Below are 17,576 nucleotides of genomic sequence, written 5' to 3'. Positions count from 1 at the left end.
GAAATGTAAAACTTTAGAGTACATTGCAAGTTGGGGGTATTTTTTTTCACTCCTACAGTAGCCGAGCTATTCGATTATCCTTTTGTAAAGTTTGAAGACTCTATTATCCTGCTAATAGCCCATACTGGAAATGTTTTTTGCAGAATTCACAGCCTGCTACGCTTGTGAAAAACAAAATGCCTCCAGCTGTCCATCACTACTGTAAATAAAAACACAGACTATCTAAGGGGCTTTTATATAATTATACTGCAGGGTTAATAATAATAATAATTGTTGGATAACAGATCGGCTCTCGGAACTCAATAAGAGGCGGCTTCTATCTTCAATATAATCATTAATTCAGAAGGTTAAACCCATAGGTTTTTGGCCTGCAGTAGGTTATAATAAACGGAACATTGCGTGTCAATTCATAAACCATGTGCCATGGAATCGGTACATCGAAAATCTCTTCCCAACCATTCTGCAATCTATATGGCACAGCTGTCCATTTTTTGGTCCTTAAATGAAACTGGTATATATTTTTATTTATCACAATTTTCTTAAACCAATTTTGGTCTTTAATTGAGGGCCGACAGTTAAGTCGTCCGTTTTTCCCCCTTCCACTTGATAAAGGTTCCAATTGATAAAGTTTTTTCTTTATCAATTAGTATATTTGAGTTTAACCACAATATTTGTTGTATTATGTGTTTTGTCTTTTCTGGTGGATTAAACTGAATTTGCAACCAACATTCTATGGCTTGTTTAAAAAAGAATGATATTTTGGAGATGATTTCATTTTCAAATAACCAAAAGTGAGCGGTTGTAATCTTAATTAATAAAGGGAAAAAGGCCATTATTGAACATGGGGTGAGACATTCTTACTAATTTGTAAATAAAGGCAGTTCGTTATTTAGAAGGATTTTTTTCTGTTTTTAGAAGGAGAAAAACCAAAAGCCCACCGTGCCTATTTTTCAAAAATCATCAGTCCACATGTCAAGTGTAATTCCCCCATTGTATTTAAACAAGTTCTCTCTTAAAACTCCAGGATCGCCGACAGTTTCTGTTGTTGTTGCCTGATGCAGGAATCCAGTGCCAGAGAAGAGAGACTCTCAGACTTAAAATGCCTCCATTCCTTTACAAAAAGATAGTCAATTTGTGCCACAGTTTATACTATCAATAGATCAGCGCTCTAACTCCCCCTTGTGATAGTGTGGTGCAATAACAGAATGCCACCATCTACAACTAACGGTTGCGGCACAAGCTCGTAACTTTTAAAGGAAGAACCCTTGTATGCAGCGTTAACCGTGAATGCAGTCTCCGACAGAGTATGTGAGCGGAACTAGAGCAGAGCGAGGAACGGAGCAAGCCCAATTTGACTGGAGCGTGTCGGCCTTCTCGCCAACTCCAATTTCGCTCCAGTACCGCTTACTTCACGAGCTCAGGGCATGCCCGACCCAGCATGCATTTGTAGTGTACTTGTGTGCCGCTATAGCCCCTTGCTTCAGCTACTGTCTCGGAGTTCGCGAAATAGCATTATGGTGTACTTACTACGTGCACATGCTAACAGAAAGGAACGAGGTTGGTAGCTAACTAAGTTCATCATTGTATTTATAAATAAAAAATCTGATCTCTTAAAAGTTTAGTTAATTTTTGTTCTATTATCTATACAATAGGCCATAATTGATTTTGGCCCAATAGGCTTGACATCCCTGAGCAAGGCATACTGTTCCCCGGGCACCAATGACGTGGGTGACGATTAAGGCAGCTGATTCAGAGGGGTTGGGTTAAATGTGGAAGACACATTTCAGTTGAATGCATTCAGTTGTACAACTGACTAGGTATCCCCTTCCCTTTCCCTTTATTCCTACTTTCAAGGAGCTTTCCATTTTGATCGGGTTATACCTTTAGGTGTTTAGCATCCCCAGTGGCTCTGCAAGCATAGAGAGGATATTCTCAGCTGCTGGCCTGCTCTCTAGACACCATCGCATGAGCTTCAAGCCACAGACTCTGGCCAAACTCGTGTTTCTACAAATTAATTCAAAGGCACTGTAGACTGAGCCTAATAAGGCATTTTTTGTTTCATTTGTATTTCATTCTAAGTGACTATAATGATTTAATACAATGAAATGTTGAACTCCCTATGGTTGAGTTGATGTCCGTGCCTCCGTGGAAATCTAATTAGTATAATAATAATTAAAAAACATATAAATCTGTCAATTTAAACTAGAGATATCTGTTTTTTTTTGCAGACTCAGACCAGAAAACAGGGATGAATGAACCAAGATATTTATTGTAACAGGGAGAGATGAAGTGCGGATCCAGGGAAGTTCAGATGAGTTGTAGGAAACCAGATGTGGAGGCTGGGACAGGGTAAACAGGTCCGGAGGGGAATCCAGGGGAGTGATGGTGAGCTGAATCCAGAACAGGGTAGCAGGATGGTGAGATGTGGAACAGGAGACAGGAACCAGAGTCAGAGCAGCAAGACTGTAGTGAGAGGAGAAACAGTGTTAGGAAAGGAAACAGGGAACGCAGGATACAGGATCTTAAATAATAAAAAATAGCTAGAAGCATGACTGACTGAACGGAAATTACGATCTGGCAGAGTGGAAGTGGCAGGACTGAGTATTTGTAAAGGTCTTGATTATGGAATGGGTTGCAGCTGGTGGGGAACTGCTCTGACTCCAGCACACCTGTCTCCAACCACACAATCACACACAGAGAGGGAGAACTAGGGGAATGGCTGCAGGTCAAGGAGACATCAGATGTCCACTAGGGGGTATGGCAGGAGCAGATGTGACAACCTCCGCATCTGCGGTGAAATGTGGTTCAGATCATGAGACATCCCAAAAATCGGTCTTCTCACAAAATCATCTATAGCGTCCGAACGGTTTGGCCTTCAAACTATTATAACCCCTCTACGGATAGATGAGACTCCCACGAACACGATGGTGTTCTCTGTTTTGCTCTACGACTCATTTGAAGTTGGTACAGGCGATCTGCCAACTTCCGTCTCTAGCATCCAAACAGTTTGGGCTACACACTAATATGTCCCCTCTGTGTAAAGATGAGACTCTCACGAACACATATATGTTGGTTGTTTTGCTCTACACATGTCTAAAGGTCCCCTGGTACCAGTCGAAATTATGGAAGTATATATGGAGACTGTTTAGTGACAGAAATAAGGGGTTAAATACATGTAAATAAAATATATCCAGTATATGTTTCCTGATGTTTCTTATATCTCTCAGATATAGAATAGACACTTCAGAAAAAACTTCCTTTAGATTACCAGCCTAGTGTCGCACTCGCAAATGCTTCACAATGTATTTCTTTGTAGGCTATTGCCTTGAAATAATAGGCTCCCTGTCTGGTTCCTGACCTATTTTGAGTGTTTATATGCTGTTTAATATGATATGAAATGACGAGCGCTTCTTACATTCACCTTTTCATGTTGATTAAAATACTTTTGATTCATATGATATGGTTTTGTTTCAGAACTTCAAAACCAAATGGTAGTTCCAGGTAGTCACAAAAATAGATTGTTAAATTGTGATTTTAATGAATGGAGCGAATTCGGAGCAGCAGTTTTTTTTCATGTGAGCGCGGAGCGGTTTAAAAGGATGTGGAGTGCCGGAGCGTTCACACCGCTCCATTAGCGATGAGTGGGATTGTCTTTAAATTTCAATCACGCTGTAACCGTGAATTTCCGTGATACGGATAGAGCCCTTGCTTACAGTAGTAATACACAATGCCAACAACAAACCACAATGCCCTGGTTTCCAAATAATTTTTCATAGAAGAGCTGGCCACCAGACGGTTGTTTTTGAGAGTGAAACGGCTTGCATTCACCTGACTGATTCTACCTCACAGCTACTTCTCTGTTTATTTTCTAATCATGGCGCTCTCCAAGGCATCCTTCTCTTCCATTATTGAAATGTGCAGAATACTCAGAGTTGTCATTAGTGTTCTTTGCGTATACTGTGCCTGACAAGACCTCAACTTTTCAACTTTAATTAATCAAGCCGTTAATTGCGTCCAACCCATACCCCTATGGTCCAATTAATATTCGAACAAACATAAACAAATACACATATTACTGTACTCAGCAAAAGCTCTACGGGCTAGAAATCTGCTTGAAACGTCATAATCTAATTGCTTGTTTGAAGAACTGATAAGGATGTTTATTGTCCAATCACTGAACAGGACATTTACTGTATATTAGGAAAGAGAGAAGCATTGGATTTTCTGATAGCTTTTATTGGCAGCAATTCAAATGATTCCTATGACATTGGAAAATTTCCGTCCTCCCCATAACATCATTCATGACCATATTTTATTATGAACAGGTAACATATACCACGTTTCACACTATTGTGCTGACCCAAACTGTACTCTGCTATTGGCTCTGGCATTTTCTTTTCACATTGTGCATTCCAGCATGGTTTCAGCAACTATGGTGGCTGTGTAACAAGGCCAGCACAGTACAGCTCGGCTTCTCTTGGCTAGGCTCAGTAGTGTGAAAAGGGTCAAATTTAGCCCGAAATGTTGAGACACAAGTCCTTCTTCCTATATGGCACACCGATTCCGACACCCTTTAAACAATGTCCATCTACACAATGAGGAACAGAGGGCAGTGCTTCCACACAAACGCAGAACAATGGTACTGTACACATAAAGATAATCTGTTTGCTCATACAGTAACTTAATTTCAACAAAGGAGAAGAAAGTGTTTTATAATGAACACTTAGCTAATCATTAGCGAGAACAAATGAACTGGCAGTAGACAAAGAGCCCAATCTTCACTGCGGGCATGATAATCATTAGGTCCAGGTATTCTGAGGTGTCCACATCTCTTGCAGCCGACAGCACTCGGAATGATCTGAGTCAGTGTATTTGTCCAGAATGGCTGAATAAGCCATAGCTCCATTGTCCATCTCTACCATTCCAGTATTGATTAGAAATAATGTTCCTCCTTCAGTCAAGTCAAAGCGAACTGTATTAAAGCACTTATATCCTCAAGGGTCTTTTCCAATCAGTTTGTGCAGTTGAGTACCAAATAAAGACAAAGTTCGCAGTTCATTGACAACATTTTAGGTAAGAGCTTTCCATTTATATATAGATCTTAAAGGATAACCGAGTAGTTTCCAATGGTGCTTTTTAAATTCACTCTTGAAAACAATGGATGTGCTTGGATAGCTGGATGGTAGGTTAGTCCACATAAAAAGTACTTTTATCTTGACTTGAAGCGATAACAATGTACAAGTGTACAGATTGGTTTCAATCTGTCTCAGTCCCTCTCTGTACACTTAAAGGGCTCGCAGATGCAGTTGAACCACTAAGACACAAAAATATAAAAACGACTATGCTGTACATGTTTCGGAGGAAGAGAAGCCTATTGGCCAAAGAGTCAAATTTCTCTAGAGCCAACAAATCATCCCATCTGCTCTATGGGTGGTCCTTGACAGTGCTTCCTCCTTTACTGTCCATATAAGAGCAGAGGTAGGAGCACAAGGCCGGTAAAGACCGTTGGAGGCAGAAGGCCAAGTGCGGGGGCAGAGTTTGGGAGCCCATCCAATGGGAGGGTAGAATCTCCCCACAGTCGGTCATTTCCGCTGGCCTAAGGGTGAGAAAGAGAAATCAATGTTGACCAAAAAACATTGAAGCCCACATGGTTAGCCTGAAACAAAACAGAACAAAACTAGGGAGGTATTATTCACTGTCGAGGGCCAAATCTAAGATATGCTCCCTCATTCTGATTCAAATTTCAAAGGTCAAAGGTGATCAGGTGGGAGTACTGTAAATATGCAACTGTAACCTCCCTGAACTTAACTGGCAAAGGTTTCAACTCTTGGCAAATCAAAAAAAAAAAATTATACTGTACAAACAACTGAACATCTATTTTATCCCATTCTAGCTCTGACCCTGATGAAACAATCACCACACCTGTGTTGGTATAATTGGGTCCGGAACATTCCGTGTGGTCTCCACGGTAGCAGGCAGAGGGGTGGTGGCATGGTTCTCTCTGCCTGCGGCAGGGCTGAGCAGTCCCGATAGACTGGGAGTGGGCGCCATATCTGTCCCGCTCCCAAACGCCAGGAGGGCATTCCCTGTTTAACAAGATGACAACAGGCACAGTTTGAGAAGAGACAATTTGACTCAAAGCTCCCGAAATGGACCTGACACGTCTTCATCAATTTCCAATCACGCCCACATTCAGTTACTGCACAGTCAGGACCCATTCTGCATTCTGCCTGAGCGGCTTGGCTCGGGCAAGTTTGGATTTGCTCGGTGGAGAAGAAAAGGCGAATACTCAGTATTCTCTTCAGGTTTCCCCAACTGCACCTGCCTCTCCACATCCTCTCATTAACTCACAGATGAGTGGCATTGGCCAAACAAGCCTGGAACCTCACTCTGTGTCCTTTTTTTGTCATGGAGAGAAGAGGCCACCAAGGAGAGGAGAGGCCACTGAGGAGAGGAGAGGCGAGTAGAAGAGAGGAGCGGCGAAGCGAGGAAAGGAGAGGCCACCAAGGAGAGGAGACGATGAGGAGAGGAGAAGGAGAGGCCACCAAGGAGAGGAGAGGAGAGGAGAGGAGAGGAGAGGAGAGGAGAGGAGAGGAGAGGAGAGGAGAGGCTATCAGATGGCTTTAGAGTAACTGGTCGTCACTGTTTACCACAGTCACAAAGTCATAAAGCCTGCCTATTTCTACAATTTAATTTTAAACCTAACCTTAACCATAACCTTATCCATACTTCAAACCTTATGTCTATCTCTAACCTTAAATGAAGACCAAAAAGCACATTTTTACTTTGTGCCCATACTATCTAGTGGAAACCAGATTTACCGCGCTCTCCGGGAGGAAGATAGCCCGTCTGTTTAAACAGGTCAGATGAAAAACACTGTAGCAAAGTCAATAATAAGGACAATTAAGTATTCACTACATAGAAAGGGCATAAGCAAAATTGGAATAGAGATGGAAGACCATTAGGGTGAGAGAGAAAAAATCTCAGGGAAATGTGTGTACTGAGTCACGGTGCTGAGACAGGATGCTCCTGAAATAAAGCTGAAAGTGAAGGTCTGGTTCATGTGGTTGAAAGCACTCTTCATCTTCTACAAGGGATCATAAACATATCGCACAAGCACCATATTGTCTTTCATCCTTGTTTCCCTCTCTGTAAACCATCAGAAGGTGGAACTAGCTTGTCTCCCATCATGTGAGGTGATATTACATTTATTACATGTAATAACGCAATTATTACTGTGTCATTATGGGTTAAGTCTATAGGTTGAGTCTTCTATGCCAATATTTACATCAACTGTTAAAACAGGAATAAATGCACAAGCCATTAAGACGGAGAGGGTGAAATCATAAATAAGTGATTACTTTAGAATCCCAGGGATAACCTATTTCCTTTTCACTCGGGGAAGGCACTGTGAACACCCAGGTGGAATTACCAAGGATACAGCAGGTATTCATCAATGAAAATAGGCTAGGTTCAACAAGGAGTAACATCATCCCTTATTTCCATCATCAAGAAAAAACAAGTTGAATAATTCCAAAGGCATTGTTGCGCAGACCAATTATTGTAATAGAAAACCATAGTGTTGGATGAATCATTCCTCAGAGAGAAAATAAATCTAAGCAAAAATCTAAATCAAGTATAGTAAATACATTTACCAGTACATAGTTTGAAAAATAGGTGCTATCTAGAACCTAACACTTTTGGTTCCATGTAGAACCCTATCCCTAGAGGGTTCTACATGGAACCCAAAATAGTTCTACCTGGGACCAAAAAGGGTTCTCCTATGGGGACAGCCGAAGAACCATTTGGAACGCTTTTTTTCAAAGAGTGTAGGCTACCGCACATGAGACATGACAAAACACTGACAGGCAAAATCCCCAGAACTCATGGAGTTCTGATTTATCTCCTAAAACCTGCTACAGATGTCACACATTCACGCTAACAATCACTATGGCTATTCAACTGTAAATTATCACTACCTTCCATGAAACCGCCCCATATCATGTACCATTAGAACATAAGGAACAATACTTTATAGAAATAGCGCTTTTTGAGATACAAGATGATGTTGCTCTTGTTCTTTCCCAGTCTAAACCTTGCAAACATGTTCATTAGGGAACACCGTAGCAAAATGTTTCAAAATGTTTCCAAACGTTGAGATAGTACTTTGGGCTGTTTTCCTTCATTTCATGCCTAGTGAACACAACCCTACACTAAGGCTGCATCCCATATTAAACCCTATTCCCTATATAGTGCATTACTTTTGACCAGAGCCCTATGGAACCTCCAGCCTAAGTCACTGGAGACTGCTTTCAGTGATGACTTGATGGATTAGGAGCCATTGGGAGCCACTCACTGAGACAGACGTTGTCGGTGAAGTATTCCAGGAAGTCGGAGCACTCTTCTCTCTGGTTCCCACTGGCAGAGCAGGAGCACCATGGGGCCACGCTAGACGTGGAGTTATCCACATAGTTGGGAGTTATCGAGCTGCCTGTAGAAACAATGTGTGCTCAGTTCAGTATCAAATATTTATTCCCTCCAAAGACCGATTGTTACAAGACTGTTTTTACAATGTTATACAAACTAAAACATTTATGAACAGTATTTGCAATTCACAGTTCACTCGCACAATGTAAGGTGGAATACTGTTCAAGACATTAGCAGAAATGCAAGTGTGTTGAGGGTAATTCTTGCCAGTTATCTGTTGCTTGTTTTTATGAAGTCAAAGATGCTTCAATTTGTGCTTCCTTTGAAAACGTTTAAAAGTGTTTGTTGTGCCATTTCTCTCCCAAGTTCTGAAATGGAGTGGAAAGTTTTCAAGTGCTTAATAAATACAGGCCAGGAATGAAAATGCCAAGTGTTTGTTTGTGCTAGAGGGCACCATAGGAAGCTCTTGAAATGCATTAGGTCGCTATGTGCTCTTTTGAAGAGCATGAAAAAGAAACGGCCGTTCTTTGAGCGAGTGCATAAAACAAAGCTAATAGCTTAATCACTGATCAAGCAACGTTATGGACTAAACTTTGAAATCCTGTTGCTGCAGGATTGTTTTTCTACGACAATACGGTTCAAATTAAGATCCGACATCTGTACTGATTTAAACCTCCACAAATAAGATCTACTCAAATCCTACTCATACTCATTTATTATAGGCCTACAGTATTAAAGAAGGTACATCTAGCATTTCAACGTGCAAATAGCAAATAGTTTCCGTGTAGGTACATGCATCAGCATCTTCCTGTTTCATGATTGGTTCTCGTTCGTAAGGTTGCAAACATAAACAACATAACATTACGCCCATGCAGCAGATGTAATTTGGGTTATGATAAGGTCAGAAAGCTATTTATGCTATTTCTAAGATATACTTTGAAAACCACAAGGGAATCTGAATTATTGCTAAATTGTTACATGTAGCTCCTTTAAACAGCAACTTTCATTTCCCCTCCAAAGTAATAATTTCCTTTCACTATTTCTCCTGTTCTTTATTCATTAGTTTACATTTTCTATCCTTCCCCCACTCCTCATTTCCCCTGTATCTAACTGTTTTCTCCATTTCAGTACACTGTAGGCTAGTTACATTTCCTCCACTCACATTCTGTATGTTAAACACTTAATTTTCTCTTTCTCCTGTTCTTTATTCATCGATTTACCCTCTCCTCCACATGTTCGGCTTTCTCCCATCCGTTTCACATTCGCTCTCTCCATCTCTGTACCCACCTATCAGGCCTGTGTAGGCGAGTAGACAGGCTCCATAGTTCCCCTGCTTGCAACCGTTGGCAGACGACTCGGCTGGTTGGCAGTCGTACTGGAACTGAGCCAGGCGGGACCTATACAGAGCCAATACAACTAGTACTGTTTAGCAGTGAGCAAGGGCCGGACACCAATTACAATGATGGCATACCGTAAAGATAGCATGTTTTATTGAATGGTTTTCACTGGAGGAAGAGAGGGTTTCGCTATCTCTATGTGCTATAGATTTGGTACAACACTCGTATGTTTAAGGCTATGTGGCAAACTGCAGTGAGGGGCATTGGTTTATTTTATTTGTTTCATTCCACAAGCCAGAATCATTAGTTCAGCCCCAGAGCAGTAAAAGGGGTGGTGAAAATAATGTTCATGACCAACGATTGCAATGAGCGATAACTCTAATCCATCTTATGTTTTATCTGTGTTAAATATTTGATGTGTTATTGCAGCACACTCTCCAGGGGGTTTGGGGGTAGAATATTGAACCATTTTGTTGATTGAGTGGTTTGCTTGTTCTGTTTTGTGTGCTGATAGAGGGGTGGTTCCCAAATAATGGGTCATGGCCCTACTGGTTGGTCACAGCTGGTACTGTCTGGGTCAGGACTAAAGAATGTCTTTGGTTGAGTTGGTGGGTCACAAGATAATACAAACAACTACATTTTTCTTTCAAAGTGATAACAAGTTTGGAAGCCACTGTTAAACACCTTACACTGAGAGTAGAAGAATGGAAGAGATGAGCTGGCAGAGATCTACCTCTCTGGGAGCGAGCTGAGGCACAACTTGACCAAGAACAGAAAGAAGTGGTACAGTAGCAGCTCATTGTGCTCTATGTCCCAAAGGATATAAGTCATGATGTTGTGTTATTGGAGCGTCTCACTCACCTGCACACATAGTCAGCCTTGCAAATACGCATCTGTGTCAGGCAGCTGGGTTTTTCCGAGCCCTCGAAGGAGCAGCCGGGAACTATGGTCTGCCTGCGTCGCTCTGCGCACGCCGTGTCCGTGCAGGGGCAGAAGAGTAGCTCATGCGTGTAGTCTGGAGGGATGCGATCAAAGAACCGGCGTAAGGCCTTGTTGCACTTGGCCTTGTTGCAGAGGCCAGACTTGGCAGAGGGCTTGATGCAGGCAGATACGTACTCTGTGCGGAGCTTCTGGCACAGGTCGTCGACATTACACGCCTTGGCTGCATCCAGGCAGCGGTTCACCGTCACCATGCCAGCCTCGGAGTCTGTTAGCGGAAGGGGAAGGAGGGATCAGAGAACCATACAATAACAAGAGAAAGACAGAGAAATTATTTTTGGGTAAATGGTATATCACCTATCAGTGATACAGTGCCTTCAGAAATGTGACTTTCTCCACATTTTGTTGTGATACCGCGTGAACTTAAAATTGATTTCATTTAGATTTTTTGGTGCACTGCCCTATAATGTCAAAGTGGAATCATGTTTTTATTTATTTTTTACAAATGAATTAAAAATGAAAAGCTGAAATGACTTGAGTCAATAAGTATTTGACACTTTTGTTATGGTATTCCTAAATAAGTTCAGGACTAAAATGTGCTTAGCAAGTCACATAATAAGTTGCATGGACTCACTCTGTGTGAAATAATAGTGTTTAACACTATTTTTGAATGACTACCTCATCTCTGCATCCTACACATACAATTATTTGTAAGATCCCTCAGTCGAGCAGTGAATTTCAAACGCAGATTCAACCACAAAGACCAGGGAGGTTTTCCAATGCCTCACAAAGAAGGGCACCTATGGTAGATGGGTACAAATAAAACAAACAAAAAAGCAGATATTGAATATCTATTTGAGCATGGTGAAGTTATGAATTACATTTTGGATGGAGTATCAATACACCCAGTCACTACAAAGATACAGGCGTCCTTCCTTCCTAATACAGGCGTCCTTCCAACTTCCTAGTTGCCAGAGGAAGGAAACCGCTCAGGGATTTCACCATGAGCCCAATGATGACTTTAAAACAGTTACAGAGTTCAATGGCTGTGATAGGAGAAAGCTGCTGATGGATCAACAACATTGTAGTTACTCCACAATACCAACCTAATTGACAGAGTGAACACAATAAAATAAGGGTTGAAAAACATGCATCCTGTTTGCAACAAGGCACTAAAGTAATACTGCAAAAAATGTGGCAAAGCAATTCACTTTTTGTCCTGAATACAAAGTGTTATGTTTGCGGCAAATCCAATACAACATATTACTGAGTACAACTCCATATTTTCAAGCATAGTGGTAGCTGCATTATGTTACGGCTATTGTTGTAATCGTTAAGGACTGGAGCTAAGCACAGGCAAAATCCTAGATTTTGAGTTGGACCGCAGAGTGTAGAGGAAAACCTGGTTCAGTCTGCTTTCCACAGGACACTGGGAGATGAGTTCACCTTTAAGCAGGACCATAACTTAAAACACAAGGCCAAATCTACACTGGAGTTGCTTACCAAGAACACAGTGAATGTTTGAGTGGCCGAGTTACAGTTTTGATTTAAATCTACGGCAGGTCCTGAAAATCGTTGTCTAGCAATGATCAACAACCAATTTGACAGAGCTTGAAGTATTTTGAAAAGAATACTGGGCAAATGTTACACAATCAAGATGTGAAATGTTCTTAAAGACCTACCCAGAAAGCCTCACAGCTGTAATCGCTGCCAAAGGTGCATTTACTTACAGTACCAGTCAAAAGTTTGGACACACCTACTCATTCAAGGGTTTTTCTTTATTTTAAAAATGTTTTACATTGCAGAATAATAGTAAAAACATCAAAACTATGAAATAACACATATGGAATCATGTAGTAACCCAAAAAGTTTTAAACAAATCAAAATATATATTAGATTCTTCAAAGTAGCCACCCTTTCCCTTGATGACAGCTTTGTACACTCTTGGCATTCTTTCAACCAGCTTCACCTGGAATGCTTTTCCAACAGTCTTGAAGGAGTTCCCACATATACTGAGCACATGTTGTGTCACGTATACTCCCTCTCTGGCCTCTAGGTCAACAGGTTGCTTGTTATGGCGCACACCTGTCACCATCATTACGCGCACCAGCGCGTGCCTGATTACCTGCCCTATAATGTCACTCCCTTTGCTTCCTTCCCCAGGCGTTATTGTTTCTCTTTCAGTTTCCTGTCTGTGTGTTGTTCGTGTTTCCTGTTTTGTATTATGTTTCATTTATTTATTAACTTATTCACTCCCTGATCTTGCTTCAAGACTCCCTGCGCATGTTGGCTGCTTTTCCTTCACTCTGCGGTCCAACTCATCCCAAACCATCTCAATTGGGTTGAGGTCGGGTGATTGGGGAGGCCAGGTCATCTGATGCAGCACTCCATCCCTCTCCTTGGTCAAATAGCCCTTACAGAGCCTGGAGATGTGTTGGGTCATTGTCCTGTTGAAAAACAAATGATAGTCCTACTAAGCGCAAACCAGATGGGATGGAGTCTCGCTGCAGAATGGTGTGGTAGCCATGCTGGTTAAGTGTGCCTTCAATTCTAAATAAATCACAGGGTCACACTTCCTCCTCCATGCTTCACAGTGGGAACCACACATGCGGAGATCATCCGTTCACCTAATCTGTGTCTCACAGACACGGCAGTTGGAACCAAAAATCTCAAATTTGGACTCATCAAACCAAATGATAGATTTACACCCGTCTAATGTCCATTGCTCGTGTTTCTTGGCCGAAGCAAGTCTCTTCTTCTTATTGGTGTGCTTTAGTAGTGGTTTCTTTGCAGCAACACGACCATGAAGGCCTGATTCACGCAGTTGATGTTGAGATGTGTCTGTTACTTTGAACTCTGTGAAGCATTTATTTGGGCTGCTATCTGAGGCTGCTAACTGTAATGAATTTATCCTCTGCAGCAGAGGTAACTCTGGGTCTTCCTTTCCTGTGGCGGTCCTCATGAGAGCCAGTTTCATCATCGTGCTTGATGGTGTTTGCGACAGCACTTGAAGAAACTTTCAAAGTTATTGAAATTTTCCAGATTGACTGACCTTCATGTCTTAAAGTAATGATGGACTGTCATTTGTCTTTGCTTATTTGAGCTGTTCTTGACATCAAATCCAATCAAATCAAATTGTATTTGTCACATGCGCCCAATACAACAGGTAGACCTTACAGTGACATGTTTACTTACAAGCCCTTAACCAACAATGCAGTTTTTAGAAAATACCAACAACAAAAAAAGTAAGAGATAAGAATAACAAATAATTAAAGAGCAGCAGTGAATAACAATAGCGGGGAGCTACATACAGGGGGTACCGGTACAGAGTCAGCGTTGAGGTAATTGAGGTAATATGTACATGTATAGGTAGAGTTATTAAAGAGTGACTACACATAGATAATAACAGAGAGTAGCAGCAGCGATCCGGGGGGGGGGGGTGCAATGCAAATAGTCTGGGTAGCCATTTGATTAGCTGTTCAGGAGTCTTATGGCTTGGGGGCTTTGGACCTGGACTTGGTGCTCTGGTACCACTTGCCATGCGGTAGCAGAGAGAGCAGTCTATGACTAGGGTGGCTGGAGTCTTTGACAACTTTTAGGGCCTTCCTCTGACACCGCCTGGTATAGATGTCCTGGATGGCAGGAAGCTTGGCCCCAGTGATGTACTGGGCCATACACACTACCCTCTGTAGTGCCTTGTGGTCAGAGGCCGAGCAGTTGCCATACCAGGCAGTGATGCAAGCAGTCAATATGCTCTCGATGGTGCAGCTGTAAAACCTTTTGAGGATCTGAGGACCCATGCCAAATCTTTTCAGTCTCCTGAGGGGGGATAGGTTTTGTCGTGCCCTCTTCACGTCTGTCTTGGTGTGCTTGTACCATTTTAGTTTGTTGGTGATGTGGACGCCAAGGAACTTGAAGCTCTCAACCTGCTCCACTACAGCCCCGTCGATGAGAATGGGGGCATGCTCAGTCCTCCTTTTCCTGTACTCCACAATCATCTTCTTTGTCTTGATCACGTTGAGGGAGAGGTTGATATCTTTGCACCACATGGTCAGGTCTCTGACCTCCCTATAGGCTGTCTCATCGTTGTCGGTGATCAGGCCTACCACTGTTGTGTCATCATCAAACTTAATGACGGTATTGGAGTCGTGCCTGGCCGTGCAGTCATGGGTGAACAGGGAGTACAGGAGGGGGCTGAGCTCGCACACCTGAGGGGCCTCCGTGTTGAGGATCAGCATGGCGGATGTGTTGTTACCTACCCTTACCACCTGGGGGCAGCCCGTCAGGAAGTCCAGGATCCAGTTTCAGAGTGAGGTGTTTCGTCCCAGGGTCCTTAGCTTAGTGATGAGCTTTGAGGGAACTATGGTGTTGAACTCTGAGCTGTAGTCAAGGAATAGCATTCTTACATAGGTGTTCCTTTTGTCCAGGTGTGAAAGGGCAGTGTGGAGTGCAATAGAGATTGCATCATCTGTGAATATGTTCGTGCGGTATGCAAATTGGAGTGGGTCTAGGGTTTCTGGGATAATGGTGTAGATGTGAGCCATGACCAGCCTTTCAGAGCATTTCATGGCTACAGACGTGAGCGCTACGGGTCGGTAGTCATTTAGGCAGGTTACCTTAGTGTTCTTGGGGACAGGGACTATGGTAGTCTGCTTGAAACATGTTGGTATTACAGACTCAGATAGTGAAGACACTTGCCAGTTGGTCAGTGCATGCTCGAAGTACACATCCTGGTAATCCGTCTGGACCAGCGGTCTTATGAATGCTGACCTGTTTGAAGGTCTTACTCACATCAGCTGTGGAGAGCGTGATCACACAGTCGTCCGGAACAGCTGATGCTCTCATGCATGTTTCAGTGTTACTTGCCTCGAAGCGAGCATAGAAGTTATTTAGCTCGTCTGGTAGGTTTGTGTCACTGGGCAGTAGTACGATTCGATCTTAGTCCTGTATTGATCTTTGCCTGTTTGATGGTTTGTTGGAGGGCATAGAGGGATTTCTTATCAGCTTCCGGGTTAGAGTCCCGCTACCCTTTAGCTCAGTGCGAATGTTGCCTGTAATCCATGGTTTCGGGTTGGGGTATGTACATACAGTCACAGTGGGGACGACATCCTCGATGCACTTATTGATAAAGCCAGTGACTGATCTGGTGTACTCCTCAATGCCATCAGAAGAATCCCGGAACATATTCCAGTCTATGCTAGCAAAGCAGTCCTGTAGTTTAGCATCTGCTTCATCTGACCACTTTTTTATAGACCGAGTCACTGGTACTTCCTGCTTTAATTTTTGCTTGTAAGCAGGAATCAGGAGGATAGAATTATGGTCAGATTTGCCAAATGGAGGGAGAGGGAGAGCTTTGTACGCATCTCTGTGTGTGTAGTAAAGGTGGTCTAGAAATGTTTTCCCGCTGGTTGCACATTTAACATGCTGATAGAAATCAGGTAAAACTTATTTAACTTTCCCTGCATTAATCTGTTATGACTAGGGGGCAGTATTTTCACGGCCGGATAAAAACGTACCAGATTTAATCTGATTATTACTCCTGCCCAGAAACTAGAATATGCATATAATTATTAGCTTTGGATAGAAAACACTCCAACGTTTCTAAAACTGTTTGAATGGTGTCTGTGAGTATAACAGAACTAATTTGGCAGGCCAAAACCTGAGAAGATTCCAAACAGGAAGTACCCTGTCTGCCCATTTCTTGGCCTTCTTGATTATCTCTATCCAATACAGGGGATCTCTGCTGTTACGTGACACTTCCTACGGCTCCCATGGGCTCTCAGAAGGCGGCAAAAAGCTGAATCGTGGCTTTGCAGGCTCTGGCTGAAAAACATTAGCGCGTTTGGATAGTGGCCGGTCACAGTACTATGAGACTAAGGCTCGTGCACGAGTCGACTCCATGTTTACTTTCTCTCTCTCTTTGAACGAAAACCACCACTCCCGGTCGGAATATTATCGCTTTTTTACGAGAAAATTGGCATAAAAATTGATTTTAAACAGCGGTTGACATGCTTCGAAGTACGGTAATGGAATATTTAGAATTTTTTTGTCACGAAATGCGTCGTGCTCGTCACCCTTCTTTACCATTCGGATAGTGTCTTGAACGCACGAACAAAACGCCGCTGTTTGGATATAGCTATGGATTATTTGGGACCAAACCAACATTTGTTATTGAAGTAGAAGTCCTGGGAGTGCATTCTGACGAAGAACAGCAAAGATAATAACATTTTTCTTATAGTAAATCTGACTTTGGTGAGTGCTAAACTTGCTGGGTGTCTAAATAGCTAGCCATGATGGCTGGGCTATCTACTGAGAATATTGCAAAATGTGCTTTCACCGAAAAGCTATTTTAAAATCGGACATAGCGAGTGCATAGAGGAGTTCTGTATCTATAATTCTTAAAATTATTGTTATGCTTTTTGTGAACGTTTATCGTGAGTAATTTAGTAAATTCACCGGAAGTTTGCGGGGGGTATGCTAGTTCTGAACGTCACATGCTAATGTAAAAAGCTGTTTTTTGATATAAATATGAACTTTATTGAATAAAACATGCATGTATTGTATAACATAATGTCCTAGGGGTGTCATCTGATGAAGATCATCAAAGGTTAGTGCTGCATTTAGCTGTGGTTTGGATTTATGTGACATTATATGCTAGCTTGAAAAATGGGTGTCTGATTATTTCTGGCTGGGTACTCTGCTGACATAATCTAATGTTTTGCTTTCGTTGTAAAGCCTTTTTGAAATCGGACAGTGTGGTTAGATAAAGAAGAGTCTTGTCATTAAAATGGTGTAAAATAGTCATATGTTTGAAAAATTGAAGTTTTTGTATTTTTGAGGAATTTGTAATTCGCGCCATGCCCATCATTGGCT

The 17,576-nt window shown here is 42.1% G+C and overlaps 1 protein-coding gene across 2 annotated transcripts in view; it reads right to left on the bottom strand.

Annotated features, from left to right (window-relative positions):
* Positions 1-2,276: 2,276 nt before the first annotated feature.
* Positions 2,277-17,576, bottom strand: part of gfra4b (GDNF family receptor alpha 4b) — an 86,245-nt gene continuing 70,945 nt past the window's right edge. Inside the window, exons 4-8 of one of the 2 annotated variants that reach the window (XM_029725606.1) lie at positions 10,626-10,971; positions 9,715-9,824; positions 8,357-8,491; positions 5,923-6,086; positions 4,216-5,596 (exon numbers count right to left, since the gene is read on the bottom strand). In XM_029725606.1, coding sequence (XP_029581466.1) covers positions 5,456-5,596; positions 5,923-6,086; positions 8,357-8,491; positions 9,715-9,824; positions 10,626-10,971 — 896 coding nt within the window. In that variant the 3' untranslated portion in view covers positions 4,216-5,455. Of the gene's footprint in view, positions 2,464-4,215; positions 5,597-5,922; positions 6,087-8,356; positions 8,492-9,714; positions 9,825-10,625; positions 10,972-17,576 lie in introns of those variants that run through there. The other variant, XM_029725614.1, reaches the window with a different exon arrangement.

The sequence above is a fragment of the Salmo trutta genome, chromosome 3 (genome assembly GCF_901001165.1).
Source record: "Salmo trutta chromosome 3, fSalTru1.1, whole genome shotgun sequence".
In the NCBI taxonomy this organism is placed as follows: domain Eukaryota; kingdom Metazoa; phylum Chordata; class Actinopteri; order Salmoniformes; family Salmonidae; genus Salmo; species Salmo trutta.
This window is presented reverse-complemented; position numbering and strand designations above follow the sequence as displayed.